Below are 15,395 nucleotides of genomic sequence, written 5' to 3'. Positions count from 1 at the left end.
TATTTAATTATTTGATTTGGGATTTGTTTTAAAATTTTAAGTTAGTTTTATTATTTGACATATTTCAACGTCATAAAGAAATGTGCAGCATTTTGTTGGGGAAATAATAAAAGGACACCTTTTCATTTATAATTTGTCTTAAATCTCATTTTGTTAAAAAGAAAAATTGTGAGAAAATTGTATTGTGAAATCAGTATCGTGAATCGCATCGCATCGTGAGTTGAGTGAATCGTTACCGTATCCTTGCATCTGAATGAACACATACACACACAATTATCTCAAAATAACTTTCTGGGCAAGTATTCTCGTAAACACAGTCGGTTATGTCTTAAGCGATCTTAAACAGTGGTGAAAGAAATCTCAAATTCATTATTATATTGGATCCGTGCATTCGGTCTTAAAGGGGCAGCAGCCTATAAATACGGGCTGTTCCATAAGCGCCACCTGCTGTCAGAGAGTGACATTTGAGTCTCATTCACAAAGCTAAAATCAGACCATTCTGTTTTTGCTTCAAATTTCGAATGTATACAATCTAATTGCAATCTAAATAACGTATTTAGCATCTTGATTAAAATGCAGTGGTTGCCTCTGATTTTAAATGGAAAAAGCACAGCCAAAGCATTAGTTTGTTTATATGAAGAGATTAATTTTATTTGTATTATTTAATTATTTGATTTGGGATTTGTTAAAAAATTTCAAGCTATAGTTTTATTATTTGACATTTCAATTTCGTAAAGAAATGTGCAGCATTTTGTTGGAGAAATAATAAAAGGACACCTTTTCATTTATAATTTGTCTTAAATCTCATTTTGTTAAAAAGAAAAATTGTGAGAAAATTGTATTGTGAAATCAGTATCGTGAATCGCATCGCATCGTGAGTTGAGTGAATCATTACATCCCTATATGCTACTAGTTTTTGCTGTGGTATCAAAAAAGTATTCTGTTATTTAAATAATAAAGAACCATATATTTTTTTGCTCATCTGCAAAATGACCTGATCTGTTATTCAAAATCTGATATGATAATGCAATATGATCCGAGCTGTGGGTTTTGTGATCCGTTGCACCCCTACTCTCTTGACTTGTTATTTGAAGAAAAAAAGCGATCAATGAAGTTTTTAATCATGCTGATTTGTCCGCTGTGAATTTCAGCCGATGTCTTTTTTTTTAAATTTTATTCGGGCTACTTAAATTCATTTTGGGCTAACAAAATCTTTAGAACGTCTGCCCGAAGGGCTACCAGCGATTTTGAAATTTTGCGAGCCCTGTGACCCTTACATCATTACTACAGCAACCAAAAAATATACACTAGATATTGACTACATTGTCTGAACATACAGAGTTCAATACTTGAAAAATGACAGTGACAGTCAGTCCAAAAGATTTGTGAGCGGTGTGAACAAAAATGTTAATAAATAAATCATAAAATATAAGAATTCTTTGGAATCTAGAACACTGCTCCCTCACCTCCAGAGCTCCACCCTGCACCTTCTTCACTCCTATCATCTTCAGAGGAAGTAGATCATCCAGCATCATCACCGCATCCACCACCATCTTGGAGAAGAACTCCTTCTGTCCTGCAATCAGCTTGGAGTTCAGAGCCGTAGCAGCACACTTCTCCAACAACCTCCTCTGTTCTCTGTGGTAGCAACAGAGGACAAATGATCACCTCCGTGACATTTATATGCTAATTACACATTACTATGATATATAATAGCAGACAGTGATTAGACTCACTGCTTGTCATCCTTTTTGATGGTAACAGCGATTTCTTTGATCTTTTTGACAGCGAGCTGTGTGGCGATGCGGAATGCTCTGATAATGGTCTGGGGGTGAAGCCCCTCCTCTACATATGGCTTTAACTGCTTCAGAAACTCAGCAGCAAGCAGAGTCACCGAGGTGGTGCCGTCACCAACCTAAACAAACACACAGAATGAAGATGATACAATCTAGCGGATTTAACTAGCTACAAGATCATGCAATTTGAGCCCAACTTGCTCAAAATGACATTTCTAATTAAGAAACAGACATGCAGCTGCTTTAGTCATGTTTACATTCACAATACTGTCTTTAGCATAGCTTTAACATGATATTGTCAATCAATCAACACTGAGAACCAGAACTATCTTCCTACCTAACTACCTTTTAAAGCAGTAGAAATATACAGACAGAATGCGGAAATCTTACCTCAGCATCCTGAGATCTGGCAATGTCTACCAGAGTCTTGGCCGCAGGGTGTACAACATCCAAAAGCTTCAGAATAGTGGCTCCATCATTAGAAATAGTGGCTTTGCCTGCAAGATAATGCCATGTAAATCACAGCATGAAAAATCAGAGCATCGTGTTAATATGATGCCAAGAAATATACCAGTCCTTCCCAATAACACAGCACTTCTGTAGAAATTCAGACTTACCTCTGTTATCTACCACAAGCTTGTCCATGCCACGGGGGCCGAGGGTGGTCCGCACAGCCTCTGCCACAACCTGGCAGGCATTGATGTTACTGATGAGCTGTGGGATCCCTTGAGAGCTGTCTGTGCCCTCCTTCAGGAGGATGACTGGAGTGGGCTGAGGGGAGATGTTCAGGAGTCACTATAATATATCTACACCATCTTTTTAAATCAATTAAAAGTTTTTAATGTTAAGTGCAGATCAAACAAGAAAAATCCTATTATTGACAATATATATGTTCACAATATTTTGCGATTGTGCTAATTTCCATGACCTTTCCAAGCCTGCAAATCACAATTTTTAAATTTAAAGGTTTTCCATGACTATGGGAGACTTTTGACAGTTCTTATACAGCCAGTGTATTGACCATTTATGTAGGTTAATTAATAAAGTGCTGTGATCTTTACTTAAACATTTACATTATTACATTATCCCCATCTCTCTCTATATATATACAGAGAGAGAGAGAGACATTACAATACGTACAAATAACAGTAATACCTGCTCTTGTATTAGTTTTTGCAGTTGAAAAACTGCATACTGTCATGCACAAAAGAGATGTCATAAATAACACTAAAATCTCTCTATGAGTGTGTCCCTACGTGCTAAAAAATAAGGGCCTTTAATAGAAAAAAAATCGTTTCATAAAGTCACAGGTTTATCATAGTAACTTAACTGAAGAGACAAACAACACTGAAGGGTGTAACCGGTTCATTCGCTCTTTCTGCATTACCGAAATTATGCTAAAGCCTCTTGCATCATTTAACCACACGGATCAAAACTATTGAGTGAAATAAATATATATGTGTACTTTTGCACATCGCGTCGTAATGCAAATCTCTAAATTCTGCCCGTCACTCTCATACAGAAGAATGAATCGTTAGCCACCAAGCTAGCTAGCATCAATGTAAATCTTCAGGCGTGTTATCCCATTTAAAAAAAGAAATAATCTCGCAAACATGTTCTTTGTGCTTTATTCTCGCTGGATGTTTATCTCCCAAAACTAAGAAAGGCGCCGACCGGTCGGATGACGATGGATTTGAAGGTAAAACAGGAATGAAAGCGCACTCACCATCATGTTTGCAGGATAGAGAAGGACGCTGCCGGGTGAGGTACCCACAATGCACCTAGAACTCTCTAGAACACGAGAAGCGTCTGTTGGCAAACTGATGATGACCAGCAGAGGGCGCTATTACTATAGTTTTCATGACTGCTGCTCTGCAACCAGAATTTTTTTTTTTTTTTTTTTTACATATCAATTATTCATTAATTGTTAAAGAAAGAAAGAAAGAAAGTTTTGCGTTATGGAAGGTTTCCACCAGGAAATATATTTGGTGAAGTGGAAAGTAAGCCATTTGTTTATGAGTAAGTAGGCTAAACAAACAAACAATGAATAAATAAATAAATAAAGTTATGCATTATGGAAGGTAAATTTAATTAACCTTGCAGGTCACAATATGCCTGCTTAGCTGCTGTATGTAAAATAGTCAATAAAATGTTTCAAATAAATAAATCAATAATATGTAATAAATATTTGTAATATTACATTTCCACTAGGAACATATTTGACATTTCTATTTTATCCTAAATATTGATTGACCAGTTTTCACAGTTTCTTACATTTGTAAGAACAAACAAGCAAATAAACTCTAGTAATGAGATTAGGGAGGAATGACATTCAGTAGAGATTATCTACAAATTGTATGCAGATTACAGATCTCACTCTTTCTTTTATCCCACCCCCATTTCTCCATTTTGACTCTTACATATGTCTGTCTTATCACCAGACAAGCTGTTACTTAATTTTTACATCCTTTTTTTTTTTCTCTGTGTCTGAACCACAGAGAGACTATCCTTCAGATGAACAATATGCTTCTGGGCAAATTAAAACAAACAGACAAACATGCAGTTCAGACGGTCAAGATATGTCACAGTGTTTAAAGCACAAATAACAACACTCAGACTTCAGTTCTTTTTCTCTCTGTTTCCCGCATGCACACACACATCATGTTCAGTAGCCTTGTTTATGCACTGTATTCTTCTCTATATATTTAAGATGTCTTAGATGTAACAGTATATGTATACTTTTTTTTTTAACCCAGTGTAACTACAGGCTTAGGCTGCTGTGGTTTACAATTGGTTCTGGATAGTGAGGGTGGTGCATGTTTCTTTCTGTGATGTGTCTGTAGTCTGTGGCTGAACTCGAAGCTCTCAGGGTTCCCTTTTTTAGACACATGTAATTATCAGACGTTATATATACGCACCCTGCGTCGCCCTTATGGAGGGTACCTTTTAACTGGGATATTTCTGGCATCTATGGCAGTTGACCCACCCATCTGTGAGACTGCACAAGATGAAGATCCAGCGCTATGCAAAATGTTCAAGGTTCCATCCAGATACACAGAGATGTCTAAAAAATATACAGAATATAACCTACCTTGTTGAAGACCAAAGTCTTGACTGGTCAAGCAAAGCTCTCTGAATGTGATTTGAACTCAGGGCCATTTCTAGCCATTTTGACACCCTAGGCAAAATCCCTATTGGCGCCCCGTTCACATTGGTTGTCATAGTAACGACACTAATGTGTGGAGATTCGGCACATTGTGAGTTCCACAAATCTGAACGCATTATTTGTAAATTGACATAAGATATAAATTTTGCACCATTTATAATCTGTAATACCATTGTGTAGCCACTAGATTCCTGAATAGCCTTATATGAAATATATATATAAACAAGTTTGTGCAATCCCTAGTTGCTAAGAAATTGTCATCACACATAAATTAATGTGAATACATTTGGATTTGGATACATGTTTAGATATTATCAATGACTACGTTTTGTCTTTATCTGTTGTTGCTGTTTGAAACGTTGATTTAAAGTGTCAGTTTTTGCAAAACCCTTTATTACCCCAAACTACATATAAAAGCTTGATCAGTCACATAAAAGTAATCAGAATGCAGCCACTTATGGCTTTGTTACTCACTGATGCGTGAACTTCCCCTTTAAATAACGTGACACTCTGCCCTTTGTGTATGATGCTGATACCACTAAGCGCTGCTAGAAGTGAATGAGTTGATTCAGCATTTTGACACTTCCGTACAGATGCATTAAATTCGACAAAGCGGTATAATAAAGGATGTATTGATCTTGTGAATTAGCAAATTTTACTAGACCAATATTTTTTAATTGGCCGTTAAAGTTTTATATGGCAATATTACACAACACACTCATCCTTTATCAATGCATTGGCGGGGAAAAATGCACAACTTTTAGACCAATTTCGCAGCATGATTTCTCGACTGCCACAAATAGGCCTACTGCCCTAACAAAATACGGATTTTGTGCCCTTTTTACTTGTACCAATATTTTACATTTGCTTTCGAACTTAGCTTTATTGCATGGGGGAAAAAAGCGTTACCTTGCCAAAGCATTGACAGAACCTACTGATCTAATGGTGTTGTTGAGCACTTCAAAGGCAAAGCCTTCAGAGCTGATCCCTCACTGACAACCTTTACAAATCTCAGGAACCCCACCTTAGCACTCAAAAGAGACCCACCGCAGATCTCATTCGCCTTTATGTCCTCTCTCTTTCTCCCCACTGTCATTATCAACCATCTTTCTAATTTCTCCTCCTTTACTGTACCCTTTAATGTGGCCATGCAACTCCATATGTGTCCTCTGTGTGATAGAGCTCAGGCTGTAATCACTAACACCAGTGATGAATGGGAGCCGCTGGTGGCTTTTGGCACTGACAATCTTTTCCTCCTCTCTTCTTTCCAGTCTATTATATGGACCACCAAGCACTGGGTGCCTCATGTGGACTTGATGATTCCAAAGTGCATCTATAGATTGGTGAGATAAGGCTGAATGGTTTAGAATAGTTCCATTTTAAGAATACTGCAAACTGTAATTTAAACATGACACAACATTCAGGGAGATGGATGTGTATAGGGTTCACACATCTTTAGACATTAAAGTGATGTGCAGTGATTTGGATCCAAGAGCTGGCAAAGCAGGACTGAATTAGTTAATAGGGCTCGATATTTAATTTGCGATAAGAGTGCATGTGCATTCATACATTAGTGCTTCTTGTTAACAAATTCTCATGTAAATATCCACACTTGCACAAGCAAATCCATGGCCACCAAAAGTGTTGTGCATGTGCAGCACTAGGTGAGCCATTAATCTGAACACTTGCACAGTGCTCGACAATTAAAAAGCCAATCCATCACAACCTAATCAATACCGTCTCACTCTGATGGGTGAGGTTGTTTGTCCTAATAACTGTTTTGGCACCTGCCATTAATCTTTCTACAACAAAATGTGTGAGTTTGTATAGAAGTGTGTCTGTATGTGTACAGGTTTGACTATACTTATTTAGGGGCAGGGGTTGGGTTAGGCAATAACATATCATTAACCTTATTTAAACAGGAAAACTTTACAATAAGGTTGTATTTGTTAATATTAGTTAATGCATTCATTAACATGAACTAATATTAACAATTATTAAAAATTAATATCAGTTAATGCATTCATTAACATTAACTGTTCTGTATACAGCATTAGTTAAGTGAGCAATAAGGTGCAAAAGGCCATGCTGTATTGTGAAGTCACGGCTGAGGGCGTTGTTTAACGACATATTACAGGTTACTTCAAATAGGAGGAAATAACTGCTGCCAAAATAACTGCTTCCAATTATTGGAACAAAGGTTTGGCATTCACTAAGACTGTTTGGACTCAAATAACCACATTTTTACAAGGTATATGAACAAATTAAAGATGTAATTTTTTAAAAATCATTATTTATCCTAATAGCAATAGTCGTTTTGGATTTTATAGTGACACCTATTGGCCTAGATGCATGAAGTTTATTTTTTGATCGTATTTGTTATTTTTCGTCTGGTTGACGTAGACAAACATATTCAGTTTGGACTGTCTGTTGGATTGTACCCATGCTGATCAATACCATCACACTGGACTAATAAGTAGTATGTCTAATCTGTTTGTTGTTGTATTGTTTGCTACTTTCATGTTTCTGCTTTGCAAAGCGCCCTGAGCTGACTAAATGTGTCATATAAAAAGTCCCTATTATTATTATTATTATTTTACCACAACCTGGCTGGTCATGTGATGTCAACATGGCGGCACCCATGAGGGGGCGACCAGCTGCCTGCAGAATAAAGAGAAGACTGGCATGGCTGGCATCATCTAATGGGAGTGTAATGGACGTCATTTTAATTAATGGCATCGCTCAGAAGTGCTGTTCGTGAACAAATATTATGTGTAAAACTTTTAAAACATAAATACTGCACCTTTAATTACTTCACTCATTAACATACGCTGTAGAAACGAACAAGCCTAACCGGTTTGTACGAATGATGTAGACCAAGTCATGTATGTGGCATTCTCTCTCCCCACCCTCGGCACAGCAGCTGATGCTGATGCGAGTACGCTCATTCTGACTCTCACATCCTGAGCGGCTACACACTGTCACCCGCTCCTCCTCTATTCTCTTCATTGAACTTTGAGCAGAGCATTTATTCATATGTAGTCAGCAGCGATTCGTCTCGTTATTCTTAGTGGATATAGCCTATGACAAGAGAAACCACTTACGAGAGGGATTCATTACAAATTACGGTCATCAACGGAGGAGACATACGTGGACACTAGATCAGTTTGATCAGAACAGGACATCCTGGGGGTTTAGAGTCTCAAGATTAAACGAGATCTATTTCCATTCCCTAACACTTCTAACAGCTCAAACCAGTGCCAAACGGGAACTTACTGGTTATTGAAAACAGATCGTGAGGGCGATTATTTTATTTAGAGAGATACATGTAAATACAGGAGCAACGGAGAGAAACCTGTATTGCAGGAGCCAGAGAAGATCGCTAAAAGTCTGTCCTTAACAAGCGAGAGAGAGAGGTTTTCAACTAACGGAGAGCTGCATTGAAATTTGGAAGGTCAGTTGATGCTGAAGTGAACTTATGCTGAAGTCTGTGTGAAGTTTTTCATTTTAATGGATAAGGCGCAGTGACACGCTGTGGAAATGTTCAAAAATGTGACAGCTTTGTTGCAGAACATAATATTTAAAAAGACAATTTGCTTGATTTTAATGGAATTTTTTTTTTTAAGTAAAAAGAAGGGTGAATTACTTTATAATTTACGGAAATATGTGTATATTACGGTAGGCCTACAGTGTTGTTAAAATCATGAGTTAAGTAAAACGAATGAAATGATGAATTGAAAGCACAGTAGTAACACCAAGGTCATAGGTTTGATTAGCAGGAACAGGCATAAAATGTATAGTTCATGTATGCATGTAAAGTTAACGTTTGCTGGTGCTATTATGGTAAACATTAGGCCTACATGTAATGACAATAAGAACTGTCGAAATATGCAGGAATACAGTCATTGTGTTTTTATGGTAAAGTTCTGGCAACCGTAGGCTGCCAATATTTTATCTACAGTTTTTAAGGACTAGTTAGCTCGGTCCTAAATTGTAGACAGCGAATTTACGAATTTTGTAAGATATGCTAATATAGGTATTTTTGATAGAGTCTTATGTAGGCGGGGTCACCAGTTTATATATAGCCTATGGTAGCCTTCAATTAAAATAAAGAACTTGAATCCTCAATTTTTGAATATAGTAGGCTATAAAGCTAAGGATAGGTATACAGTATGTAAAGTGCGCATGGTGACTCATTAATTAAGGTTAGGCTACACAACTTGTCTTAGGTGCACCGCGTAGGCTAGCACACAGCCATCAGCGAAATGACCGTCTCAATTCGGTCAAGACTAGTAAGGTGATTAAGTTGTTTATTTGCTTTCAGTGGGGTTACACTACCAGGTCTCCTCATACTGGAAAGCTAGTTGTCTGGCTGGAAACCACCTCGCCTCGGACGCGCTGGGGGAATAGATTCCTGACATGAGCGACTAACACAATCGACAAACAACAACACACCGGCGGATAAACCGCACTGATCCCTGCGAGCGACCACCTGTTTCCAGCGCAGACCAAACGGTAAGCGCTTCACTTTACTGAAGGACAATCCAAGAGAATACTGTTTGCATAGTTACGTCTCCAAAAGGTTTATTTATAAATGATGTCTCTTCATTTGAATATTGCAGTCTGAGTGACCGCTATGCGTAAAGGCGCATTAGATAAGTGCTGCTGGGATCTTGGAAATCGCATTGCCATAATTTTCGTACTTTATTATGCAATCACTTTGTAATGTAGTTGAACCACTGAAGTGGTTAAATGATTGTTAATTAAGAACACAGAATCACAAATAAACGGGGTATTTTGAAGATCCAAATCCACTTTCATTTCCATGTGCGCGCTCATCCTTTACTTCTTCCCACCCTTTCACTTCATCTCAGTCACCCATTTCATCAATCCCAACGTCTCTCTCTCAGATTATTCTCCTTTAATCCAACGCAAAGTCTCATTTGAACCTGCGTTACGCAATTGGCAACACTGGTCAGGATGCAGTTATTTGTGAGCAAAATGCCTGTGTTTCATATGTAGCAAATCCCTCTCAAATGACAGATTATAGAGGAGATTATAGAGGAGTAAACAATTGTGTGTGTTTTTTTTTTATTGTTATAAGAGAATAATTGCTTTGCATAAATGTCTCACTCAGAATACCTTATTAGTCACAGAACATTTTCCAGTTATGCTAGATGTTTTGTACTTTGCGTGTCCTTAATTTGCCAGCAATTCACAAACACAAAACAAAATTATTTGACCAACACACCCAAACAGGCAGGGAGAGACATGTTTTAATAAACAATTACACTGCCAGATGCCCTTCTGACCCTGGTTTGGTTTGAAGGAACTACATCAACCCTAGGAAGTCTGTTTCATGCTTTTAACCCCCCTCCCCCCCTTTCTTAAGTGTAATTCAGTCTTTCTGAAAGTGTCTTCATAAGTAAGGAACCAAATCAACCAGCCACGAGGTGAATGTTGCAAACTTTGATTAGAAGCAAAATATATTTGGAAATCATACAAGAAGATATAAAAATACAAGCAATTTTCCCTCTATTTTTTTTCTTGCCTGAGCAAAAACATTCTTTATACCAGACCTGTACAGCGCACACACAAAAAAGTGTGTAACTTTTAAGTTTAATGTGCTATTTATATTTGATTTGGCACTTGATGTAACTAAATAATGCACATTTTAGGTTAGAAAACATCTTTTTTTTTTTACAGTGCTGTGTTACCAAGAATTCTAGTAAAAAAATGTTTTAAAAGAATCTCACACAGAACATGAATGAACGTGAACATGTGAATTCTTATATAGTTATCTAAACATCCCTATGTAGTAGAGTTCACACTCTACTAGAGTTATGCCTGTGTGTGACTGTAAATGTCTCGCAGTTTTGTTACCGTTCTGTTCCCATCATCCGCTATTATCAACCCTTAATCAAGCCACTCTTATTTAAAACATGATGATGTTTTATTTCACGTCATTGTGTTTGCGTTGGCTCTCATGTTGAGCAATTTCGTCCACAACCATTAAAGTACAGCGACTCATTTGTCACACATCATTCTCTTTCTATGAACCGCAATTCACCGGTTCTAACTCTATAGCGACACCAACTCTATATTGGTTTGCCCGAGCATTGCAATTATTTCGCATTTAATAGAATCAAATGGCTTTCCCAACTAATTTTTGCATGTCCTGTGTGCGGCATATTATTTCTTCTGTGCAGTCGCGACGTAAGAAGTGCGCAGTCACGCAAGTGCGCAGCTTAAAGGGAACATTGGGTACAAGACTGTGTACTTAATGGCATAAATGAGGGAATAAACTACAATACCATGCAGCATCATGAATGACATAATCAAAATAAAAACAATGGATACATTTAAAAATATTGATTTAAAGATGTTGATTAGAAACACTATTATGTTACATTTATTGCAGTATATGCATATATACACAGACATTTAAGTAATTTGAAAATTTAGGGAGGAGTCTATCAAATAATTTGTAGTGGTTCATGGGAGTGGGCCTGCTCTAAAGAGATATTTTGGCACAATTTGCTAGTTTAGATTCTCTGAATGGTTGAGATTTCTTTCCAGAGTCATCGGAAATGCAAGTTTTCACTGGGAATTCCAATGCTGAACATGATTTTTGAAAAAATATTATGAAATGTTTCCCCATAGTGAAAACTACGCATTGTCTTGTTCCCTCGTCTCAGGGAACCGAGATTATGTTGAGTAACCAGAGACGTTTCAACCGGAACTATGTAAATACAGTAAAGGAAACTTTGCTTGTCATTAATAAAAACTCCAAAAACATATGTATACTTGAAATTTAGTGCAATTCTATCTGAAACAAATTTTATTAATGTTCACATATATTTGCTGCAGCAGACTATTGGTTAATAAAGACTTATTTTCACATTTCAGTTTGAAAGTGTTGCGAAATGTGCAAAAAGCAACATAATATAATTTTGCTGAAATGTCACCACAGGCATGTTTTTCCAATGAGCTTGGGTTGTGTGTAGTGGGTTGAAATACATTTTCCAAATGAACGTAAGCTAAAAGTTACTTATTTATTTGAGACCGGACAAGCTTTTTCTGGCCCAGGTCACATTTTTTATTAATATGGAGCGTAAGTGTGCCAGGAAATATGTCTTATTTGACCTGCGGGATTGGTGGTTGGAGTGAGCGAGGAGAAGAGGTAATTAAAATAGATGGGTTGAGGAAATTGAGATTTGTTAAGAGAGGCTAACGTTATGAAATCTGTCATTAGTCACACAGTACCTATTCATGCGATAAGAGAGTCACCAGCAGGTTATGTGTGTTGACAATCATAATGATGTTGGTGAACATTATTTTTATGTAACGGGAAGCACTCCGGTTTACTTGGAGTTGTGATAAAATCATAAAAATGTTCAGCACTCTCTTCTTTTTGTCTGGTGGTACCACATCTTAAAAGCCTCTAAATGGGGTATCTGGCATAGTTCAAATCAACTAGTCTAATGAGACAAAGTGGGAAACAGAGCTTAAAGGGATAGTTCACCCAAAAATGAAAATTCTGTCATCATTTACTCACCCTCATGTCGTTCCAAACCTGTATGAGTTGCTTTCTTATGTTGAACACAAAAGAAGATATTTTGAAGATTGCTGGTAATCAAACAGTTGGTGGTTGCCATTGACTTCCATAGTATTTTTTTTCCTACTATGGAAGTCAATGGCAACCACCAACTGAGTAAATGATGACAGAATTTTCATTTTTGGGTGAACTATCCCTTTAAATATGCATGTATAATCCATATCTGGTTTTAATGACAAACAGACCCTTCCAGAGGGATTTGTTTGTCTGTGGTGTAGATTAAAACTAATTCTGGACAAAAGCCCTCATTTAATTACTATTGACATTTCAATTACTTGTTCTATAGTCAAACCCTGAAATCCAAAGGTTAAATGAGCATTTGCTGAAGACATGCTAGTTTCATGATTGGAATTATTTGAGGAGCTAAAAACCAAAATGTTTGTTTGTTTGTACCTCAACAGAATTCTAATTTTAACAGGAAAAGGAAAATAAAGGAAATATTATGAATATCTTGTGTAGAATTCATTGCCAAGACAAACATCTTTACTCCTTCTGTGGATTATGATTTGACATGATTCAAACTATTATTGATAGTTGTATTTTATGGGCATATTTCTGACATCGCCTGTGGGATGTCTTTTTCCACATACTCGCACACAGGTCAGATTATTGTGATTAGTGCAGTTTTTTCAACCACTGTTTTTATTTTAATTTCACTTAGTTTTTGTTTTATTTGTGTTGTATCAGTTTAATGTTTTTAAAATCAATAACTAAATTGTTTTTGCATACACTCTCAGAAAAAAAGGTACAAAAGCTGTCACTGAGTTTAAAATACCTTTTAAAAAGCTACTGCCCCAGTGACATCTTTTGAATTGGTGGTTCATCTCTTTAGATCACTGATGTCAGTGTCATGTGGAAGGGACATGAGGAGGTCAAAGATGAAAAAGGGGTAAATGCAAAAGTGAGGGATGATCTCTGATTATATGAGGGGAGACAGTCTCTCACATACATGTCAACTGATTAAAAAATGTGATGCGCAACATCTGCCTATAGATGGAGAGAACATTAGCGTAGAAGAGTGTGAATGAGAGGTGCGAGGAAGAAATCAATATCTATGTTTCCATCACCCTGTTTTTATGCACATTTTGAAGTATCGCATCAGAAACCAGTGATGGAAATGCCAAATTTTGAAAAAAAAAAAATCAAGCAACAACAAAAAAAAGTTGTTATGCTCGCTTGAGGTGGTTTTTGACTTGTGCAAAAAAGGGTTAATGTGAATAATGGGAGATGGAAACGCATTTTGCGAATAAATTCCTCCATGTGTATCAAAAAATCATGTGACTTTGCACGATGAGACGGCATAACCTGACAAATCAGCGGACTGATCTCATTGCACAGCAACTGAAATGTTGTTATGGTTATTCTTAAATGCCCGAGCAAAGTCTGTCGTCAAAGTTTGTCTGTATAATTGCCTCCCAGAACTCTCTTACACGACTGCTTTCCCAAACAGCAGCATCAATCTCCGAAAGCAATGACTGCTCACTCTGAGGCACAAATAATTTATTATATATGAAAATTATTATATTCAGTGGCTTCTCCTACTGTTCTTAGTGATATTTATTGCCACTTTATCAGGAAGTTATGCTTTTGTTCTGTTTGACTCATTGGATGGAAATGGTGCTTATTCACGCATGCTTTATGCAATATTTCAATTTTGCGCATAAGTTAAATTCGCAACTTTGTATGGAATCCCAGCTTATGTGAGGATGTGAGAAGAAAGAGAAAGAAGGTTATAAGCGAGAAGGCATGGCATCTGTCAGATTTCTCCCACAGGCTCTTGATGTTAGATACCACTCTCAGACACTCTGGGAGAAAATCTTTTGAATTGGGGACATACATCTCTTTGACAACTCTTAAACAGCAACACATAAACCACTATATAGACTGTACTGTAGAGGTGCATGCAGTGGCCCCCAAAAATTATTTGAACACTTAAAAATGTATGAATGTCATTGCAATCAAGGTTTAAAATGGCTACTCAGTTAAGTTTAGGCCTAGCCCTCATTCTTATAATCTGTTAATCACTGAATTGATTTCAGTTTTATCACAGTCTTGTTTGCAGATAGAATAAAAATGAGAGCAGTGCCACAAACTGAATCCTACCCATCACACAATTTCCTGTTAATTCTCTGATGAAACAGCATTTGTTTTCTTATAAACTCATAAAACTTATCACGGTCCCTATGTAGTTTCTTTGGCCCTTATGTTTTGCTTGTACTGTAGAGTTGTCACTGTAATACTTATGAGTTCTGACACATCACTGTACTTCCACTGACTTCGCAACTGTCTTGATATCTTTGTGTATGTAAAATCTTTGAAGTGACTCCCATGAGCGCAGAATCATGACGAATGTTGGCTGAACTCTGCAGGGCTGCGGCTCTCCAGGACCGGAGTTCGCCACCGCTGATCTAGAGTGACGTAAAAGACTGTTCTTTTGACTGTTCACACTGCGGTTGCATTCCAAAACATCTGACCTGTATCGGATTTAGTACCACATAAGGAAGTGGCACAAATCGGAATTGAAAAGATCAGATTCCATGTAAGCAAAAAATTGTGACTGTTTTTTGCTTACAGTCACATGTAAGCAAAAAATTAGGATTTGGGCCATATTTGCCTGCAGTGTGAACGTAGCCTTATGCCGAGTTCACACTGAACGATTTTAGGCCGATTTTTCACTCGCCGACAGGTTTTGCGAAATCGCCGACAAATGCCCGACAAATGCCCGACAAACATTTGCTTGACCAGCCACAACATCAGCATAACAGTTACTGCAAAATTATTTACCTCCAACTCTCTTTGCAGAACACCCAATCCC

General features: G+C 37.2%; 2 protein-coding genes across 2 annotated transcripts in view; one reads left to right on the top strand and one right to left on the bottom strand.

Annotated features, from left to right (window-relative positions):
- The window catches only part of LOC107744273 (T-complex protein 1 subunit eta-like), an 8,273-nt gene extending 4,660 nt beyond the window's left edge, over positions 1-3,613 (bottom strand). Inside the window, exons 1-5 of the mRNA XM_016557811.1 lie at positions 3,523-3,613; positions 2,414-2,567; positions 2,187-2,293; positions 1,737-1,915; positions 1,467-1,638 (exon numbers count right to left, since the gene is read on the bottom strand). Coding sequence (XP_016413297.1) covers positions 1,467-1,638; positions 1,737-1,915; positions 2,187-2,293; positions 2,414-2,567; positions 3,523-3,528 — 618 coding nt within the window. The 5' untranslated portion in view covers positions 3,529-3,613. The remainder of the gene's footprint in view (positions 1-1,466; positions 1,639-1,736; positions 1,916-2,186; positions 2,294-2,413; positions 2,568-3,522) is intronic.
- Positions 3,614-7,992: 4,379 nt separating this feature from the next.
- LOC107744276 (sodium/calcium exchanger 1-like) overlaps positions 7,993-15,395 on the top strand; it is a 95,236-nt gene continuing 87,833 nt past the window's right edge. Inside the window, exons 1-2 of the mRNA XM_016557819.1 lie at positions 7,993-8,416; positions 9,287-9,477. The gene's annotated coding sequence lies outside the window, so the exon portion shown is untranslated. The remainder of the gene's footprint in view (positions 8,417-9,286; positions 9,478-15,395) is intronic.

The sequence above is a fragment of the Sinocyclocheilus rhinocerous genome, unplaced genomic scaffold, assembly GCF_001515625.1.
Source record: "Sinocyclocheilus rhinocerous isolate Xijiao unplaced genomic scaffold, SAMN03320098_v1.1 scaffold648, whole genome shotgun sequence".
NCBI classification, from domain to species: Eukaryota; Metazoa; Chordata; class Actinopteri; order Cypriniformes; family Cyprinidae; genus Sinocyclocheilus; species Sinocyclocheilus rhinocerous.
This window is presented reverse-complemented; position numbering and strand designations above follow the sequence as displayed.